Raw genomic sequence first — 16,472 nt, 5'->3', positions numbered from 1 at the left:
AAAACAATACAAAGACATATGTATGATCATACACTCAGTACTTTTACCCAGGGCCCTGGTCACTCATACAACATTCTACACTATACAGTTTTACATTTACCTAATATCCATCATAATATGACTTATAACATATTATTTTCAAATAAACAAAACTCTTAATTTAAATAACACAAAAACAAATTTCATAAGAAAATTGTTCCACAAAATCTTATCAGGTTATGCTTAGTCAGCGGTTTTGTCATGGGATCAGCCAGATTATCTTTACTTGGAACATATTTTAAATCAAAAATTTCCCTGTTCAATAGATCACAAATAAAAAATAGTTTCACATCTATATGTTTTGTCCTTGAGTTTTCAATGGGTGATTTTGTAAAACATATAGCAGCCATGTTATCAGCAAACAATATTGGTTTTGAAACATAGTTACTTGCAATCTTAAACTGAATGCATTCATCCAAAATGTTTTTAAACCAAACTAATTCTTTTGCTGATTCAGTCATGGAGATAAATTCAGCCTCCATAGTAGACAAACTCACTCCCCTTTCTTTAAATGTACGCCAAGATACAGGTGATTCTCCCAACAAAGCTATTTGTCCACCAATAGACACCATATCATCCCTGCTTGAAGCAAAATCCGAATCTGAATATATATTGTGCTTCAGTTCCTTGCATACCAGTTTAAGTTTACGCTGTCTGGTATTGGAAACGTATCCTAAAAGTTTAAGTAATCCTTCCCAGTGAAACTTACCAGGATTGCTTTGGAACTGAGAAAATATATTAACAGCATAAGCTATATCCGGACGAGTACGATTGCAAAGAAACGAGAGACATCCCAAAACATTTCTATAAGGATAATTCATCATTTCAGTCATTTCTTCTTGTGTACTGGGACTTTGAGACTTTGAGTATTTCACACCTTTAACTATTGGAAGGGAAGTGATTTGTATTTTAAAAGACTTAAATCGATCAACTATGTCCTCTATATATAATTGCTGATGAATTAAAACACTATTATTCTCAAATTCAAATTCCACACCCAAAAGCTTTCTTGTTTTACCTAAAATTTTACATTTGAATTTGTTCAAATGTGAATTCAGGACTTTTAATATCCTTTTGGCCTGAACTTCACTTTTTCCAAACACAACAATATCATCAACATAAACCAACAGAATGACAAAATCTTTAAAACGATAGACAAAATCTTTAAAACGATAGACACCACTCAAACTTGATAAACCCTAGGTTACATAGTGTTCTATCCAACTCGTAGTACCATAATCGCCCACTCTGATGCAAACCATACAAGGCTCTATCCAAACGACACACAAAAGTTTATCTCGCTCTACAAAACCCTGAGGTTGGGACATGTAAATTTCCTCTGATAAAGGAGCGTAGAGATAGGCACTTTTTACGTCGCATTGTATATTTGTCCATCCAAGGTGTGCAACTAAAAGGGAGAAAAAGAGCCTTATTACTGAAAAATTAACTACAGGAGAGTAGGTTTCATCATAGGTATCGTATTTAATTTGCCGATAACCTTGAGCCACTAAACGAGCTTTAAAACGAACAATGTTTCCAAATTCGTCACGTTTAATGTTGAAAATCCACCTGCAACCTAGTGGAGTCTTGTCTTTAGGAAGTGGAACAAGATGCCATACCTTCTGCTTTCGCATGTTGGCCATTTCCTCTTCCATTGCCTCTATCCATTTAAGCTTTTCTTTGGATTTCATTGCCTGGTTGTAAGTGTTTGAAATTGAAACCTCTAGTCAGCTATCTCGGGTGTATGATGTTGAAGGAGTGCCAGTTGGGTCGATTTCACCACTATAAGTATTGCTTCCCTTGAAATCAAACAAGGTAGGATCATACTGAATATTATGTTCAGTGCAATACCTTTCTATATCATTTGGTGATCATAGTCTTTGATTAGACCCCCTCTCAAAATAATACACATCCGTACGAGTACCGTCTGGCCTTGGAACAGGTTTACGAAGCCAAGTTACTTGTCTCAATGTAGATTGAGTGTCAGTGCCAATTGTAGAAGAAGGTAAGTTGGTATCGGTTCTTTCCTCTATTTCAGGAAAATAGCCAACTGGAGTATCAGTAGATTGGAACTCTACCCTTTCTTCAGATTCCAAATCAGGAAGGGTGCCCAGTGCAGCTCCACTGCCACTTTTCTGCATTCCAATTGACTCTTTAAAAGTAGCATTTGGGGTTTCTACTACCTTTTGCTCATTTTTCAACCAAATCTTGTACTCTTTTGTTCATACACTGTACCCAATCAATCGGCCCTTCGTTGCCTTTGGATCAAGCTTAGAATTTCTTTTAGCCTTTGGAATTCCCACATAGGCAATCATTCCAAATGCCTTAAGGTGACGTACTGATGGTTTCCGCTTAGTGTACAATTCAAATGGGGTTCTATCTTGGTCCTTATGACAAATTCTATTAAATGAATATGCAAAATACATTACTGCATCTGACCAAAATTCGGAACTAATTCCATGTAAGATTGCACGTACGTTGTTGAGAGCTGTCTGATTAAATCTCTCACAAACTCCATTCTGTTCTGGAGTATATACATCTGTAAATTCGTGCTTTACACCATTTTTATTACAATATGACCTGAATTGATCATTATCATATTCTCGCCCATTGTCAGTCCTAAAGTATTTCAACTTAAGGTTCAAAGATCTTTCCGCACGTGTTATATGCCTTTCAAATACTTCAAACACCTGACTTTTCTCCACAATGGGGTACACTACCACATAACGAGAATATTCGTCAATAAAGGAAACCAAATAACGTTCACTATTCCTACCTGGAGTGTTAATAGGTCCCCATACACCAGAAAAAAACCCTTTCAAGTGGCCTCTTTACTTGAATACCTTCTAAGGGTCTATAGGATATTCGTCTTTGCTTATTGATTTGGCAATGTTCACAAAACAAATTAGACGAGTGCTTTAACACAGGAAGATCTCGAACTGAATGTCTTACTAGTCCTGACAATAGCACCATAATTTATATGACCAAACCGACCATGCCATAATTCACTATTGTTATGCTGATTTGTGGATGCTTCAAATTTTACAGATTTGCCCCCCTTTTTCACTATTTTTAGGAATACATGATAGTTACTTCCTATCAACTTAGCTTTCTACAAAGTTTCATTTTCATCATCAGTAACTTTAATTTGCCCATTTTTACCATAAAATCTTGCTCCATTGATATCCACCCTAGGTCCAGATATTAAATTTCGTCTCTGTTCAGGTGAGTATAAAACATCCTTAAGCAAAATAACTGTATCCCCAAATTTCATTTTAAATTTTTTGAATTGGAAAAGTTACCCCATCAATAGCTACTAGCATATTCTCATTTTTCACTGGAGAAAAAGTATCGAACAATTCACGATTTTTACAAAAATGATGAGATGCAGCAGTATCAAAAATCCAACTATCATCATTTTCCTCCAAATTGTTAACATTAGCTTGAGCTATAAAATGGGACTGAGTATGGGAATTATTTTTACCTTTACTCAACTTGGGTTTATTCTTACACTTAGATGTTTTATTACTACTAGATACAGCTGAGGAAACAGAAGAAGCAGGCGAGGGTGATCTGGTAAAATTACCTTTCATTCTACAGTATTTTTGAATATGACCTGGACGGCCACATTTATAACACTTGAGCCTTTTAATCTGCTTAAATTTGTGTTCACAGTGAGTGTTTTGGACTTCTATAGTCATATTGGAATTTTCCCTATCTATCTCTCTTAAACCAAGATGCATTTCCTCTGCTAGTATTTCAAGTTCAACATTTTTAAATATGAACTCTTCATCTGGCCACCTCAAAACATTTTGAACTACTTGATCAAATTTATCTGGAAGGAACCTAAGAAACTGAAAACATATGTATACATCTCTTACAGCTTGATTAATATCAGCTAACTGTTCAGTTATGCGTTTTAATCTAGAAGAAAAGAAACTAATACTTTCATTTGGCTTAATTTTACAATTTAAGAACTTGGAAAACAAGGACATATGTCTAGACCGATAATCTGGCTGGAAGTATTTGGCAAGCGTATTCCATGCCACTACCGGGTCATCAATTTTACTTATCAAGTTTCTATATTCAGGGCTTACATTCATATAAATTAAAGATAATGCCAAACGACTTCTATTTTGATAGTCTGCAATAATTTCTTTTGTAATACCCTTAACATCATTTAAATCAGGACATTTTTCAATACCTTTGACCAAAAGCCATGCATTTTTTTCATTTAAAACAAACTTCATATCTTTAGACCATGTAAAGTAATTACATGCCTCAAGTTTAACAATATTATGCATAACATTAACAGTAGCCATATTTGAATTTCAACAAAAACCGCCCTCCAATCTCTTTAAGTCCTAAATTAACTTTAAACTTCAAAAGTCTGCACTAAAGATAACTCAAGGTCTGTGGCCCATAACCAAAATGGTGCTAAAGCAAAGTTTAAAGTTTATAAAATTAAACATTTAGCAGTAGTAACAATAAAAGCTCCCTGAGATAGTATGTTGTGCAGACATTGAAGACAATAAAGAGGTTTCCAACTTACCCAATTTATTAATAATATAAAATAGAATAAAAACACAAAAAAATAAATTTAAACAATATCAGAGTCATAGAAAGAATATAATAAAACCATCATTTAATCAAATAATATTTTTACCTGGTCTCCAAAAATACTGGCATTCAATACAAACAAAATGTCCTAAACAGTAATTATGCGGTCTCAAATGAAATTGGCTACACATTCAATAAGTCCATGATTAATGGTCAAGAAAGCACCTGAAATTTAGATTAAGTTCTTGAAAGCACTTAAATCTGGCCTAACTCCGCTTACATTAGTTGAACACGAGGAATCGCCGCTAATTTATTTTAAATGCCACCTTCATGAAGAACATGGATGCCGCCCACAAAAGTCACTCACATTGTAGCTTCTGGAACCAAGGAACTTCTTCTTGAAAGGTCATTTTGTAGACAGGAACCAAGGAACTTATTCAGGAACAGTTATCTTGTGGACAGGAACCAAGAAACTTTATTCAGGAACAGTCATCTTGTGGACAGGAACCAAGGAACTTATTCACCGGACTGCATGCATCCTTCAAAAAGGACTGGAAACCGCACACCCAAATGCCAGGAAAGCAGGAACTAGAAGGGCTGAGCCAGAGCGACGCAAGATACTTATACCAGAAGTAGGCATGACGTCATCTCACGGCAACCAATCGGCTTTCCAGATGACGTAACATCACATTTCGTTTTTTGCATCTTAATTAGGTTGAAACAGTCCATTCTTAACGGAAACAATGGCAATAAGAAAAAGAAGTAGAAGTAACTTCTATATTACATTAAAATAAGCCATATTCTATATTACATTAAAAAGCCTAATAAACATTTCAAGGAGGAGAGATGATGCAGTAAAAGGGTTTACAATAAGTCATATTTTCCAACACATGTCACCATGTTTACTAAAATTGAATGAACCGCAAAATCGCACAGTGTAGTATGGGAAATCTCCCCATTTACCCTGGTCCAGAGAGGTAGGAGTGTTCTACCAAACTCTTAACTCCAGTTTCAAGAGACAACTCGAACGACAGGGGCTCCCGTACTGGCTTCAACGGCCTTTTGGAATTAGGTACCCACCCCGCGCATCTTAAGAATCTACCATGCAGCTACCCCACAGAGCAAGGACAGACAAGGCAGCACCAGTACGGTCCCTGCCAAGCCTTACCCTGTCCCGAGAGCCCTCAGGCCTTCTGTGAAGTCTGATTATATGCCCCGTGGTTGAGACTGCCTAGGTACAGATCCTAACCAGTACTTCCCAGGCATTCGCCTGAGTCAACCCCGGGGGGGGGGGAGTTTCAAGAGACAGTTAATGCTTCTTCCCCATGTGAGTGGAACTCGTTGGAAGAACTGGTTTTCGCGACTATCTGGTTTTAGCCAACAACCTGGTTTTGGCCAAATCTGCTCTTGTGAATGGGGTTGTAGAGAAGGTGTTTTTCTTTGAGTATATATCATGAAACTAGTAAGATCAGTTTAAAAATTGTATTTCTTTTTCACAGTCAATTATATCAAATGGGTTCATTTTCTCCTGGAATCATGAATGACTTTTTGCCAATCGCTGGATACCTCAGTATAAGTTAATTACCTATTATTGTATCTCATGATCACAGTCAAGGTAAGTGTATCTTCTAATTGGAAAAATCATTTTGTTTTCGCCGAAATGCTTTTCTTTATGAATGAGATTAATCTTAGAACTTTTATAACATTGCAGATTCTCTCTCCTCCTTTTGTCAGGAAACTTGAGCTGTGAATCAGAGTCTGAGCTGTAATCTTCACTCTCCATATTCAGAAACACTACAGGAAATAATTAAAAGAAATGCCATTACAATAACAAACATAAATAAGCCTGATAAAGAAAGTTGGACATTCTGAAGTGATTCATAATGTGAAAGCTGTTCCTGTTGTCTGCTAAATAACACTATTACTTAACGTTTCACAAAAGGTCTCCCCCTCCTTGGGTCTTCATATGTACTGCATTTTATAATTGGGAAATATGAGTTATATTTGTCTCCTCACAGAATTAAAAAAAAGAATTTTGTTTTGTACATGGAAAGGTTTTGAATGCAGTTTGCTTCTAATCACCCCCTTCCCTTGCAGGCAGAAAGTGCTGGCAAATGGCCTTTGAAGTGGTATGCTCCTGAATGCATTTATTACTTTAAGTTCAGTAGCAAATCTGATGTATGGAGTTATGGTGTCACTCTTTGGGAATCACTGTCATATGGAGAGAAACCTTACCAGGTATTTAATCATTTTATAATTTTGAACGTAATCTGATTCTAAAAGTTTTCAGTGTAATTTATTTAAAATTTTTATTTAGTGTTAAATGCTTTTTAAATATCCTTTTAGCTTGTATTTTTAAATATTCTGAACTCTTGAAAAGTTTTTAGTTAAGCTTTTCATTCAAAAACATTAATAATTTACTCTTTTGCTTTAAAAAGAAAGATAATTTTTGTCTAAGGAGTTGTTAAAATGATAATGTATATTTAGTAACCTACATAGAAAGTGCACTGAAGTAGAGGCTTTCAGAGTATTAAAATAATAAATAATGCATATTTACTACATAGCCATTGCATTGAAGTGGGAGCTGTCATAGATGGCTCATCTGCTTCATCAACTAGAATTGGAATGATTGCCCTTTTAATGTTCATTCTCTCCTAGACCTATTACACTTTTTGTAATTTCATGCAGGGTTACTGTATCTTTTAGGATGGATGTCCAGGTATATAAGGGACTGACAGGTGTGCCTCTATTGTAGTGTAACATTGTGGTAATTTCAATAGCTTCTCGAGTTTTCAAGGCCACATTTATTCAAGTTTGTTCTATTTAATTTATCTTGGATGAATTTATTGGAATATTGCTTTATTCCTCATAACACTTCAGAATTAAATATATAAATATAAGCTAACTATAATCATCTCTATACATTTTAAAATTAATAAGGGGGAAACAAATCTTATATTTCTAAAATAGACACATCAAGTGTATACACTGTCCCTATCTACTATGAAGCAATAGGAAATATTTAGCCGTAAGTTTGTTCAGCATATCCTGGAAGTGAATAGCAAGAGCTGGAGAAACATGCACACATAATAAAAAAAGGTATGCATAGACTTGTTAATAATATACGCATCAAGGAAAATAATATGTCGTTAGTCAAGTATATATGAAGGCAATTCTAGAAGTAGAGTAACAAAACTTCTCAGAGATAAAACTTTATTCCATAAGCCAGGTAACATTATTCTTCAGAATCACTGGTAGACATTGCACTTCAGAATAGTCAACATGCTTGTCCAAATATTTGTTCTAGCAGTATTCAAAAGCATCATTGACAGCATAGAAGAAATCACTTTCAAGTCCCTGAGCAGTGTCACAATGGTTTGCTGGTTATTCATAAATCACTGAGTGCCATACCTTGGACTGTTGGAAGAATAATCCAGTACATTCTAGCAGTAGTGCTGTAACAACTCATACCTAATGATGGTTGTGCAAGAATTGTCATGCAACAATACAGTGGATTGTTTACACTTTATAAAAACCTTTTCTGTTTAAATTTTGTAATTAGCATTTTGATATAAAAATTTAGCGTTTTAAATGTAATTGTCTGCTGCTCTTTTGTTTTGATTGGGATGCAAACTATAGAGATTTATTTTGAAAATGGCTCATAAAATTGATCGATAGCTTGATGGTTACATAAACGGAAAAAAATATTCCTATCAATAAATTGTAAGCAATGTAAAAATCATACTTATTGCATTTCAAAGAAAGGTATTTTTAATATATTAAATTTAAAAGGGAAAAGCATCTTGCTGAAAGTAAAAAATGGGCTGCAAAACTGCATCCTGAGACTGTTCAAATGCAGTTAAATATCAAATCTTGACAGAAAATTCACTGATTCAAAGATGCATGGCATTAAAGCATTAAATATGTTCTGGCACTGTAAGTAAAATTTTTCATAAATATATGAAGTTTAAAAAGGTGTTTAAAGTTCACTTGCTTTTGTCAAAGCATATTGTAGAAAGAAAGCAAATTGTGGGAAAATATATGAAAACACCTAACTGCTAATAAATTTAAATTTGTGATAAGACATAGATTTAAGTGACTGTAATAAAAAAAAGATAAATTTTGTAATGCTCATTTGACAAAAATAACTAGGAAATGTGTCAATGCATAGAAAATTCCCCATTTAAATTCATGATAGTTGCAGGATTTTTTACAATGGTAAATTAAAACTTAAAAAAATCTCAAGTAAAGCTAAAATTAATTCACTCTACTATCAATTGAGTATTTTAGAACCAGTTTTTGAAGAAGAAATTCTAGCTGTATATGGAGCATTGATAAAATTGAGCTTCATGTGGACAAATCCTCTAGTCACATGTGTAAGTTAAATGCCTCGTATATAGTAAAGAAAGAATTAGAAATGGGAATAAAATGTATCCTATTTAAAGAAATATTTGTAAAATCACTGAATACTTTTTGTTGAGACTTTTACAATTCGGTTTTTTTAAACAAGCCTTAGGAAAGTGACATTCAAGAACACTCAACAGATTTTGGAAAATGATCAAAGAGGCATAAGATAAAATCAACATGATAATTCTTAAAAAAATTTGCTTTCATGGAAAATTTGAGTTAGAGCTATAGCCAAGAATAGCAGCCATCAGAAGCAAATTGCCACAAAAAACATGCCTTTTAATCACTTTTGCAAAAATATGCATTTTTAATGCATTGAATCTCATTGAAATGAAACCTTTCTTTTGTTAAATTTTGCTTTCATTAGTTATCAGTGCTCCAACCCCTGGATCTAAAAGTGTTTGCTTAAATAATCCAAAAAAAAAAAAAAAAAAATCTTTCATAATGTAGATAGTAATTATGATAGCAAAGCTTTCTAATCTGCAAGTAGTCTAAATGTGCTTGTTTCACTAAAATAGGGAACTGCACAATAATTGTGAATTGTTTCAATCATGCTTGATTTACAATTAATAAAAGAGCAGGAGAAAGTACTGTGAAAAATTATAAATTGATTGATCTTTTGGATATTGATATAAATAACACAGCATCTAAGAGTTCTGTGGAACTGATAATGATGGTGCAACATCGTCAAATTTAGATGATGAGGGAAGAGTGCATGAAATACCTGCAAAATTTGAAACCAACAAAGATAATGAAGATGATACATTATGTAATAAAACTGATCGTCCAATATAATCATTTATAAAGCAATGAAAACAGCACATCAGCATTTGCAAGGAGAAGAGAAAAGACACTGTATCTGAAATAACATTGAAAACTTTAGATGTTTTTTAAAAGGAATGTTTTTCCTTAAATACCAACAAACTGTTGATAATGATAAACAATAATTAATATTACAGATATCTTGTTGATAAAATTATGTGAAAGACAAAATGGATTAGTAATTTCTGTTTCATTCATTTTTGTTTTACTGTTCTTCATCTTTCCTTGAGGTGTCAAATTATTGAGGCTTTACTGTACTGCTTTAAGAAAATTTAACTCAGCATGTGATATTTGTTCTGTTTTCAGAGAAAAATGTCCGATGTGGATACCATATGACTTTCCTTGTAATAGCCTATTAAATTAAACATATTTTTGCTGCATTTGATTTAAGCTATTTCCTCTAATTTCATTAGAGAAGTATTTCTCATTCAATTAATTCAGTTCTGACTTCGCAGCGAGGCAAAAATGCATAAAAACTCAAAACATCTTCACTAAAAATTATTTAAAAAAAAATCATAAAACACCAAATGCAGTTAAAAATAATTTTTACAATTAGAGTTTCTATGCAAAAACAAGCAGTTCAGCCAGAGGGCAGAAAGACACATTTTGTGATGCACAAAATTGAAAGTTTATTTTTGATCCCACTTTGCAAAAAGACACTGAAGTTGGTGCACAAACTGACTTAATTCATTCTTCTACTATGAGTTTCAAATGCAAATAAATGGCGGCCTTGTTAGGCTTAGTACCACTTTTAAATTGTTGATAATAGTACAACTACTGCATGTAGATTAGCTAAAGATATAAAAACCTTAACCGAAACATAAGAATAACACAATTCTATCACTTTTAAAGCAAAAAATTCATAATTTACCAACATTAAGAATAAAAAATGTAAGCTCACTGAGTCATGTAACAGATCGGCAATATACACACTCTGTCACAAAAAAGTATATGCACCCAGAAGAATATACTTTTTTGTGATAAACGAACTAAAGGATTACAAATTCAGAATGAGAGATTGTTTCATTAAGAAGTTGTGGCATGAAAAAGTTACAAATCAGTAAGTAGTATAGCCACTTCTGGCAGCTCTACAAATCGAAACATGGCAATGAATCAAATAGGTTGCCTACGACCTTTACTAATCTTTGCAACTGGGCAGTTAATTCACCAGTATTCTGGGACAGCTGCAGTTGCCTTCCAAGTATGTCAAAAACGAGCTGTATTAATGAGATGTCTGTCAGTCCATGGGAGTACATCATATCCTTGAAGACATTGTTTGGAGAGTCGCGCAGTATTATGTTGACGAGCTTTGTCTTGCTGATAAATGGCATCTGACCGACTTGATAGTATAGGCAGTACAACTGGCATTAAAATGTCATCCACATAAATACAAGCCGTCATAGTGCCTTGAAGGATGACTAGAGGTGATCTTATATTGCAACAAATAGCTCCTCCACACTGTCACACCTTTTGTAATTGCCATGTGCCACTCAACAATAAATACTGGATTGAACCACTAGCCTGGCCGCCTCCACACACATGTGCATTGGTCATCAGCACTAAGACTGAATCGGGATTCATCGTGAAAGATCATACATCTCCAGTCGGTCAGACTTGCTTGAGTTCAGCAAAAATCCAGTTGACACTGCCTATGATGTGGGGTCAGTAGTAGCATTTAATGGACGTCGGCAGCATATACCAGCTTCGACCAATCGTCTTCGAATGGGTACCCTTGATACCACTGGATGCATGGAAGGTGGTAAATGGCGTGAATCGATGCTAGCGGCATTGTTGATACAGAAGTGAATGCTTTTATGATTCCACAATCCTCGTGCTCATTTTTTGTTCCTGGGATGTCTGACCCTCCATTATGGTAGATTATCCCTTCTATGATGTATTGTCGCCAAAACCGAGTAACTACCATATTGCTTCAATTGAGGTGGCATTTGATACACTTATTCGACCAACCTGCTTTTCTGAGACCTACTATACACCCCTTCTCAAAGTCCGACAACTATTCTTACTGCTGCCGATTATGTCTCAGAGGCATCTCTAGTCACATTACCGTCCATCCAATTTGACAGATTAGTTTGAATAGCCCTGCAGCACAAGCACTCATGCTTTTAATCTCTCATTTGCACCTCTTACATGCACATAGCCCGCTTACCCCTATCTCATTGACGTCAAAATTTAAATAACTTTTATATCTCTTACCGGACTACATGCCTGCTGAGTTTTGTATTTGTGGTTTAATTTCTTCTGGGTGGATAAATTTTTTTGTAACAGAGTGTATATATGCATGTTTGGAGCAGTCGATTGCAACAAAAAAAAAGGAGGTATACAACTACATATTATAGCAGTCTCGTGTATAAAATTTCAATGTTCTGTGGCTACTCATTGTTTAGTGATGGGAGATGCGTACGTACATACAGACATCACAAAAAAATCTCTTCTGAATCCATTTAAAATCCATTTTACAATCTGTTTTGGAAAAGTGAAATCAATCCTACATTTGCATGTGCTTCAATTCAAATTATTTTGCTGTTATTTTGTAAGCGTTAATTACATTTTCAGTTTATTTAGTTAATCCTGTTTATCTTTCATTTCAGGGAATGATTGGTAGAGATATACTGAAAATGTTTGAACTTAATGAGCGATTGGCAAAACCTGAATCTTGTCCAGATTCAGTGTACAGTTTGATGCGAAAGTGCTGGCAATACAAGTGAGTGCTGCATTTATAGGAGAAAAGATGTTTATGTCATGTATTTGTTTTAGTAGATATAGAATCTTTCTATATAAATTAAAAAGTATTCATGTCAGGTTTACTGAAATTATATTTCTTTTACACTTGATTAACAATTTGTGAGATAACTAGAGGGATGGTTGTACACTCTCATAGATAATTAATGAATTTGCCTTTGCCATATTGTCAGTATCAATAGCATGTAAGGAGTGTTTCATTTATAGCATTTCCTTTTATAAAAATCAATGAATGGGTCATCTACTTGCAGTAACTAAACGTAATTGTTAAGAAATCATACATGCCTTTAGTAAATGAAATGCCTGCTGATTTCAATGTGAATTGATTATATAATATGTTGGAAAGGACTGTTCAACATTATCTGCATTCTACCAAGCAGAAACAAACACTATTTTAGCAGCCATAAATCATATTATATTCCACATTTGATATGCCACATCATTTGAAGTTGGAATGGACATATCAGAACTGGATGATAAACAAAGTGATGTCAAGTAGCATGGTGTGATGAATTTAGAATCCATCTGTTTTATGCTAATGGGCATGCAAAAATGGGATGGCATAGGCAAATTGAAATTATGGATTCTTCATATTTCCAAGGAGCAGTTCTAGTATGTGAATTCTTTGGGACATGTTCATCTGGGTAGAATTAGACTTTGTTATTCATTCGGAGTCTGTTTTGATTATACATCGTCATTCTGTCAGATCATGCATTCCTTTATGTGTATCCAGTTTCCTGATAGGAGCTGTATGTTTTGGAACGACAATGCAGTGTGCTGCTGATCTATTGTTGCCACTAGTTAGCTGCAAGAGGACTTCATGATTTAGTCCCACAATCTCCTAACCTAATTGGAACTCTTTAACCCTTTCACAAGGGCGCATCTCTATTTAAGATGTCCGTGTGGGACAGAGGGGAGTTGAAGGCAATCGTTGCATGGGACGGGTGTTTTGCATTGCTAAGCCTAACTTTGGGGGGGGAAAAGTTTAATCTTTAGTATCGTAATTTTTGGTACCATTTTAGATTATTGCTTAAGCTCTCATATATGTTAAAATTAGCATTTAATATTTTTTCCGTTATTTTACATGAAAATATATTTCAAACATTGCTTATCTTGCAAAATAATTTTTGGAAGTGCTGTTCAAATTATTCCAAAATTTTAATTGAAAATTGATTAAGAAACACAATAAAGACTGTTTACAGTAAGAAATAACAAAATTTAAAATTAAGAGTGTGATAAGTCTTGAAGCATGGAGAAACGCCAAGTCCTACATTGCATGATCCACAAGCATAATATGTCTGTTGCTTTTTTCTTTGTTTTAGCACTATGCACCTTTTTTGGTTTTTTACCCTTTTCATTCACGTAGAGGATAGAGAAATGCTTATCAGATACTCGTATAGATACTGGTGCAGATAGGACAGCAAACTGCTTTTCTTTTCAATAATTTCTATAGTTTTTGAATTTATTCAGTCAGTTTCATTTTAAATAACAGCGTTTTAATGCCATGTTTTTTTATCAAAAAGAATGTTGGAGTTCAATATTGTTATAGCCATCAGCCCAAAAAAAACAATTTTTTGTACCATTTAACTGATTTTCGAAAACATGAATAGTGTGTTATAACTGTATCCCCTAAGTCTACACCACCCATGTTTTTGTAATCTATAATAATACATTTAGCTTTTAAAATGCCTTCTACAGTAACTCTTATCATTTCTGGTCCATGCATACTTGCTATCATAAAAATGTCTTTTTTTTTTTTTTTTTTTTTTCCTTTTAAGGCAGTGATGTTCATGATATTTTGCTGCATTACATCCAATTGATCCTTTTTTAGTTTTTTCCTTTAAAGTCTTAGGCATTCTTTTTCGTGTATTTAATACTGTGCCACATTCATTCATTTTTATGGAACGCAAATATTCCGCAAGTAATAGGGAACTGAAGAAGCGATCCAAATATAAATTGTACCCTTTCTCATATAAGTTGCTCATCAATGTTTTCACAACTCTTTCTCCATAAGACCCATCACTCTTTAACATTTCTGTATCCTTCCTGCCGTAAATTAAAAAATTCCATACATAACTAGTAACTGATTCGCATAACTTGTATATTTTTATCCCGTAACCTGATGTCTTGGATGGAACATATTTATGAAACCCAACATGTCCTTTACAAGCAAAAAGGGATTCGTCAATTCAAACATTTTCCTTGGATATACAGTTTATTATTATTATTATTTTATTTATTTATTTTTTAGATTTTCTATGATTAGCCCTAGTTTTCCCAACTTTTTAGCACTCTTGTCTGAGGTGAAATGCAAAATGTTTATTTGTTAAAAAATAGTGATTTTTTTAGTTATATTAATATTAATATGCTATTAATATAGAGTATTTTTTCTCCATTAATGTTTCAGAGCCGAAGACCGGCCATCTTTTCCTGAAGTCTCTGCAATGCTACGGGATTGCATTGGATCCAGCTTATAAAAGTGCACTTGCCAGTCTACTCGGTTCACTTGCTTTTTACATGTCCAGTAAACAAACATTACTGGTTTTCTATATCTCACTCTCAGGTAACTCATTCAGCATTGGGGAGTTCTCTCTCTGTCTTTTTCTGTCTGGACATTCCATCTGATGCTGCATTATTGGCCATACATTCATTTTATCAATGTGCAATGTGACTGTAGTCCTAATACTATTTTTGTGGTATGTACAGTTTTTCATTACATATGGAAGAAATTTGTAAGAAAATGTTTGTTAAGAAAGCAGTAATTGTATATATGTATAAGAACCTACTCTGTGGTAGGGCAAATGTCTGGGACATAACTTGCCCTCCTCTGCTTTCAAAGCCAACAGAATTTGTTGATGCTCTAGTCATTAGAACCAGCCATTTTTTTACCTTCATTGTCTGTTTATTGAAAGATGTGTTTATCATGAGAAATTATTTTCAATTATTTCATTATATGTGTTTTTTTATTCAAAAGAAAAATAAAAGTGACCAAAAGCTTTATGGATAATGTTTGTGGGTGACTTTTTTCCCCATATTTTCTTGCTGCACCCAGAATCAAATTGAAACTAAAATAACAAGTAGAGTCTGACACACACACACACACAAAAAAAAAAAAAAAAAATTAATATGCATTTTAGAACACCTGTAAATAACACTTATGGTATGATTGAACTAGTTCTTCAAGTTACACAAAGGAATATAATATATCATTGCTATTACACTAGTTTGTACTCCAAAAAATGCCTATCTTATAATTAATGTTCCATTTAATATAAAATAATTAAATTCAGCTTCCTACAAAGACTTCTTCACCAGTGACTAATTGAATAAGACCACTGAACATCGCAATTGTACCCAGGTTCAAGTCCCAGCAAACAGGCTGGCTGCATGGGCATTTTCATGGTGTCTTATGTATAACAGGATACGAGATAGCTTCTTGTATGGGTGCTTCATAAAAGTGTTCTTATGAGACACCTTTAAGTAAAAATGTTGCATGCATTTTCTTATTTAAATCAATCAATCAACATCTAAAGCCTTGAATGTGCCTAAAAAAATAGGGATTAAGTATAAGCATGCACCACAAATATTCTCCCATGTGTCTAAAACCATTATAAATATATCTCATCCCCAGTCTCTGGAAAAGTTGCTTTTTTGCTTACAGTTGGCCTATTGCAGTAACTATGTTGTTGTATTAAACTTTTAAGTAATGTAAGAAGCCAGTATCCTCCTGCTTTTACACCATTTACTGAACCAAAATGGAGGTTTAACATCAAAGTGCTAGATTGCTGCAGGATCACTAGTTAGTGCCAAAATGGAAATTATACCAAACGAGCCAAAATCAGGAATGCAAACTAGAATATTTTTTAACTAGTATAGTAATGGAA

The 16,472-nt window shown here is 34.0% G+C and overlaps 1 protein-coding gene across 2 annotated transcripts in view; it reads left to right on the top strand.

The window, feature by feature from the left end:
* LOC118191196 (uncharacterized) overlaps window positions 1–15,595 on the top strand; it is a 107,876-nt gene extending 92,281 nt beyond the window's left edge. For both annotated transcript variants that reach the window (XM_035362030.2, XM_035362088.2), the window contains 3 exons: window positions 6,697–6,837; window positions 12,438–12,550; window positions 14,996–15,595. In XM_035362030.2, coding sequence (XP_035217921.1) covers window positions 6,697–6,837; window positions 12,438–12,550; window positions 14,996–15,065 — 324 coding nt within the window. In that variant the 3' untranslated portion in view covers window positions 15,066–15,595. The remainder of the gene's footprint in view (window positions 1–6,696; window positions 6,838–12,437; window positions 12,551–14,995) is intronic.
* The last annotated feature ends 877 nt before the right edge of the window (window positions 15,596–16,472 follow it).

This window comes from Stegodyphus dumicola, chromosome 7 (genome assembly GCF_044657685.1).
Source record: "Stegodyphus dumicola isolate Sdum_Otavi_A_Nest chromosome 7, ASM4465768v1".
NCBI classification, from domain to species: domain Eukaryota; kingdom Metazoa; phylum Arthropoda; class Arachnida; order Araneae; family Eresidae; genus Stegodyphus; species Stegodyphus dumicola.
The sequence above is the reverse complement of the archived record's forward strand: the minus strand, read 5'-3'. Positions and strand labels throughout refer to the sequence as shown.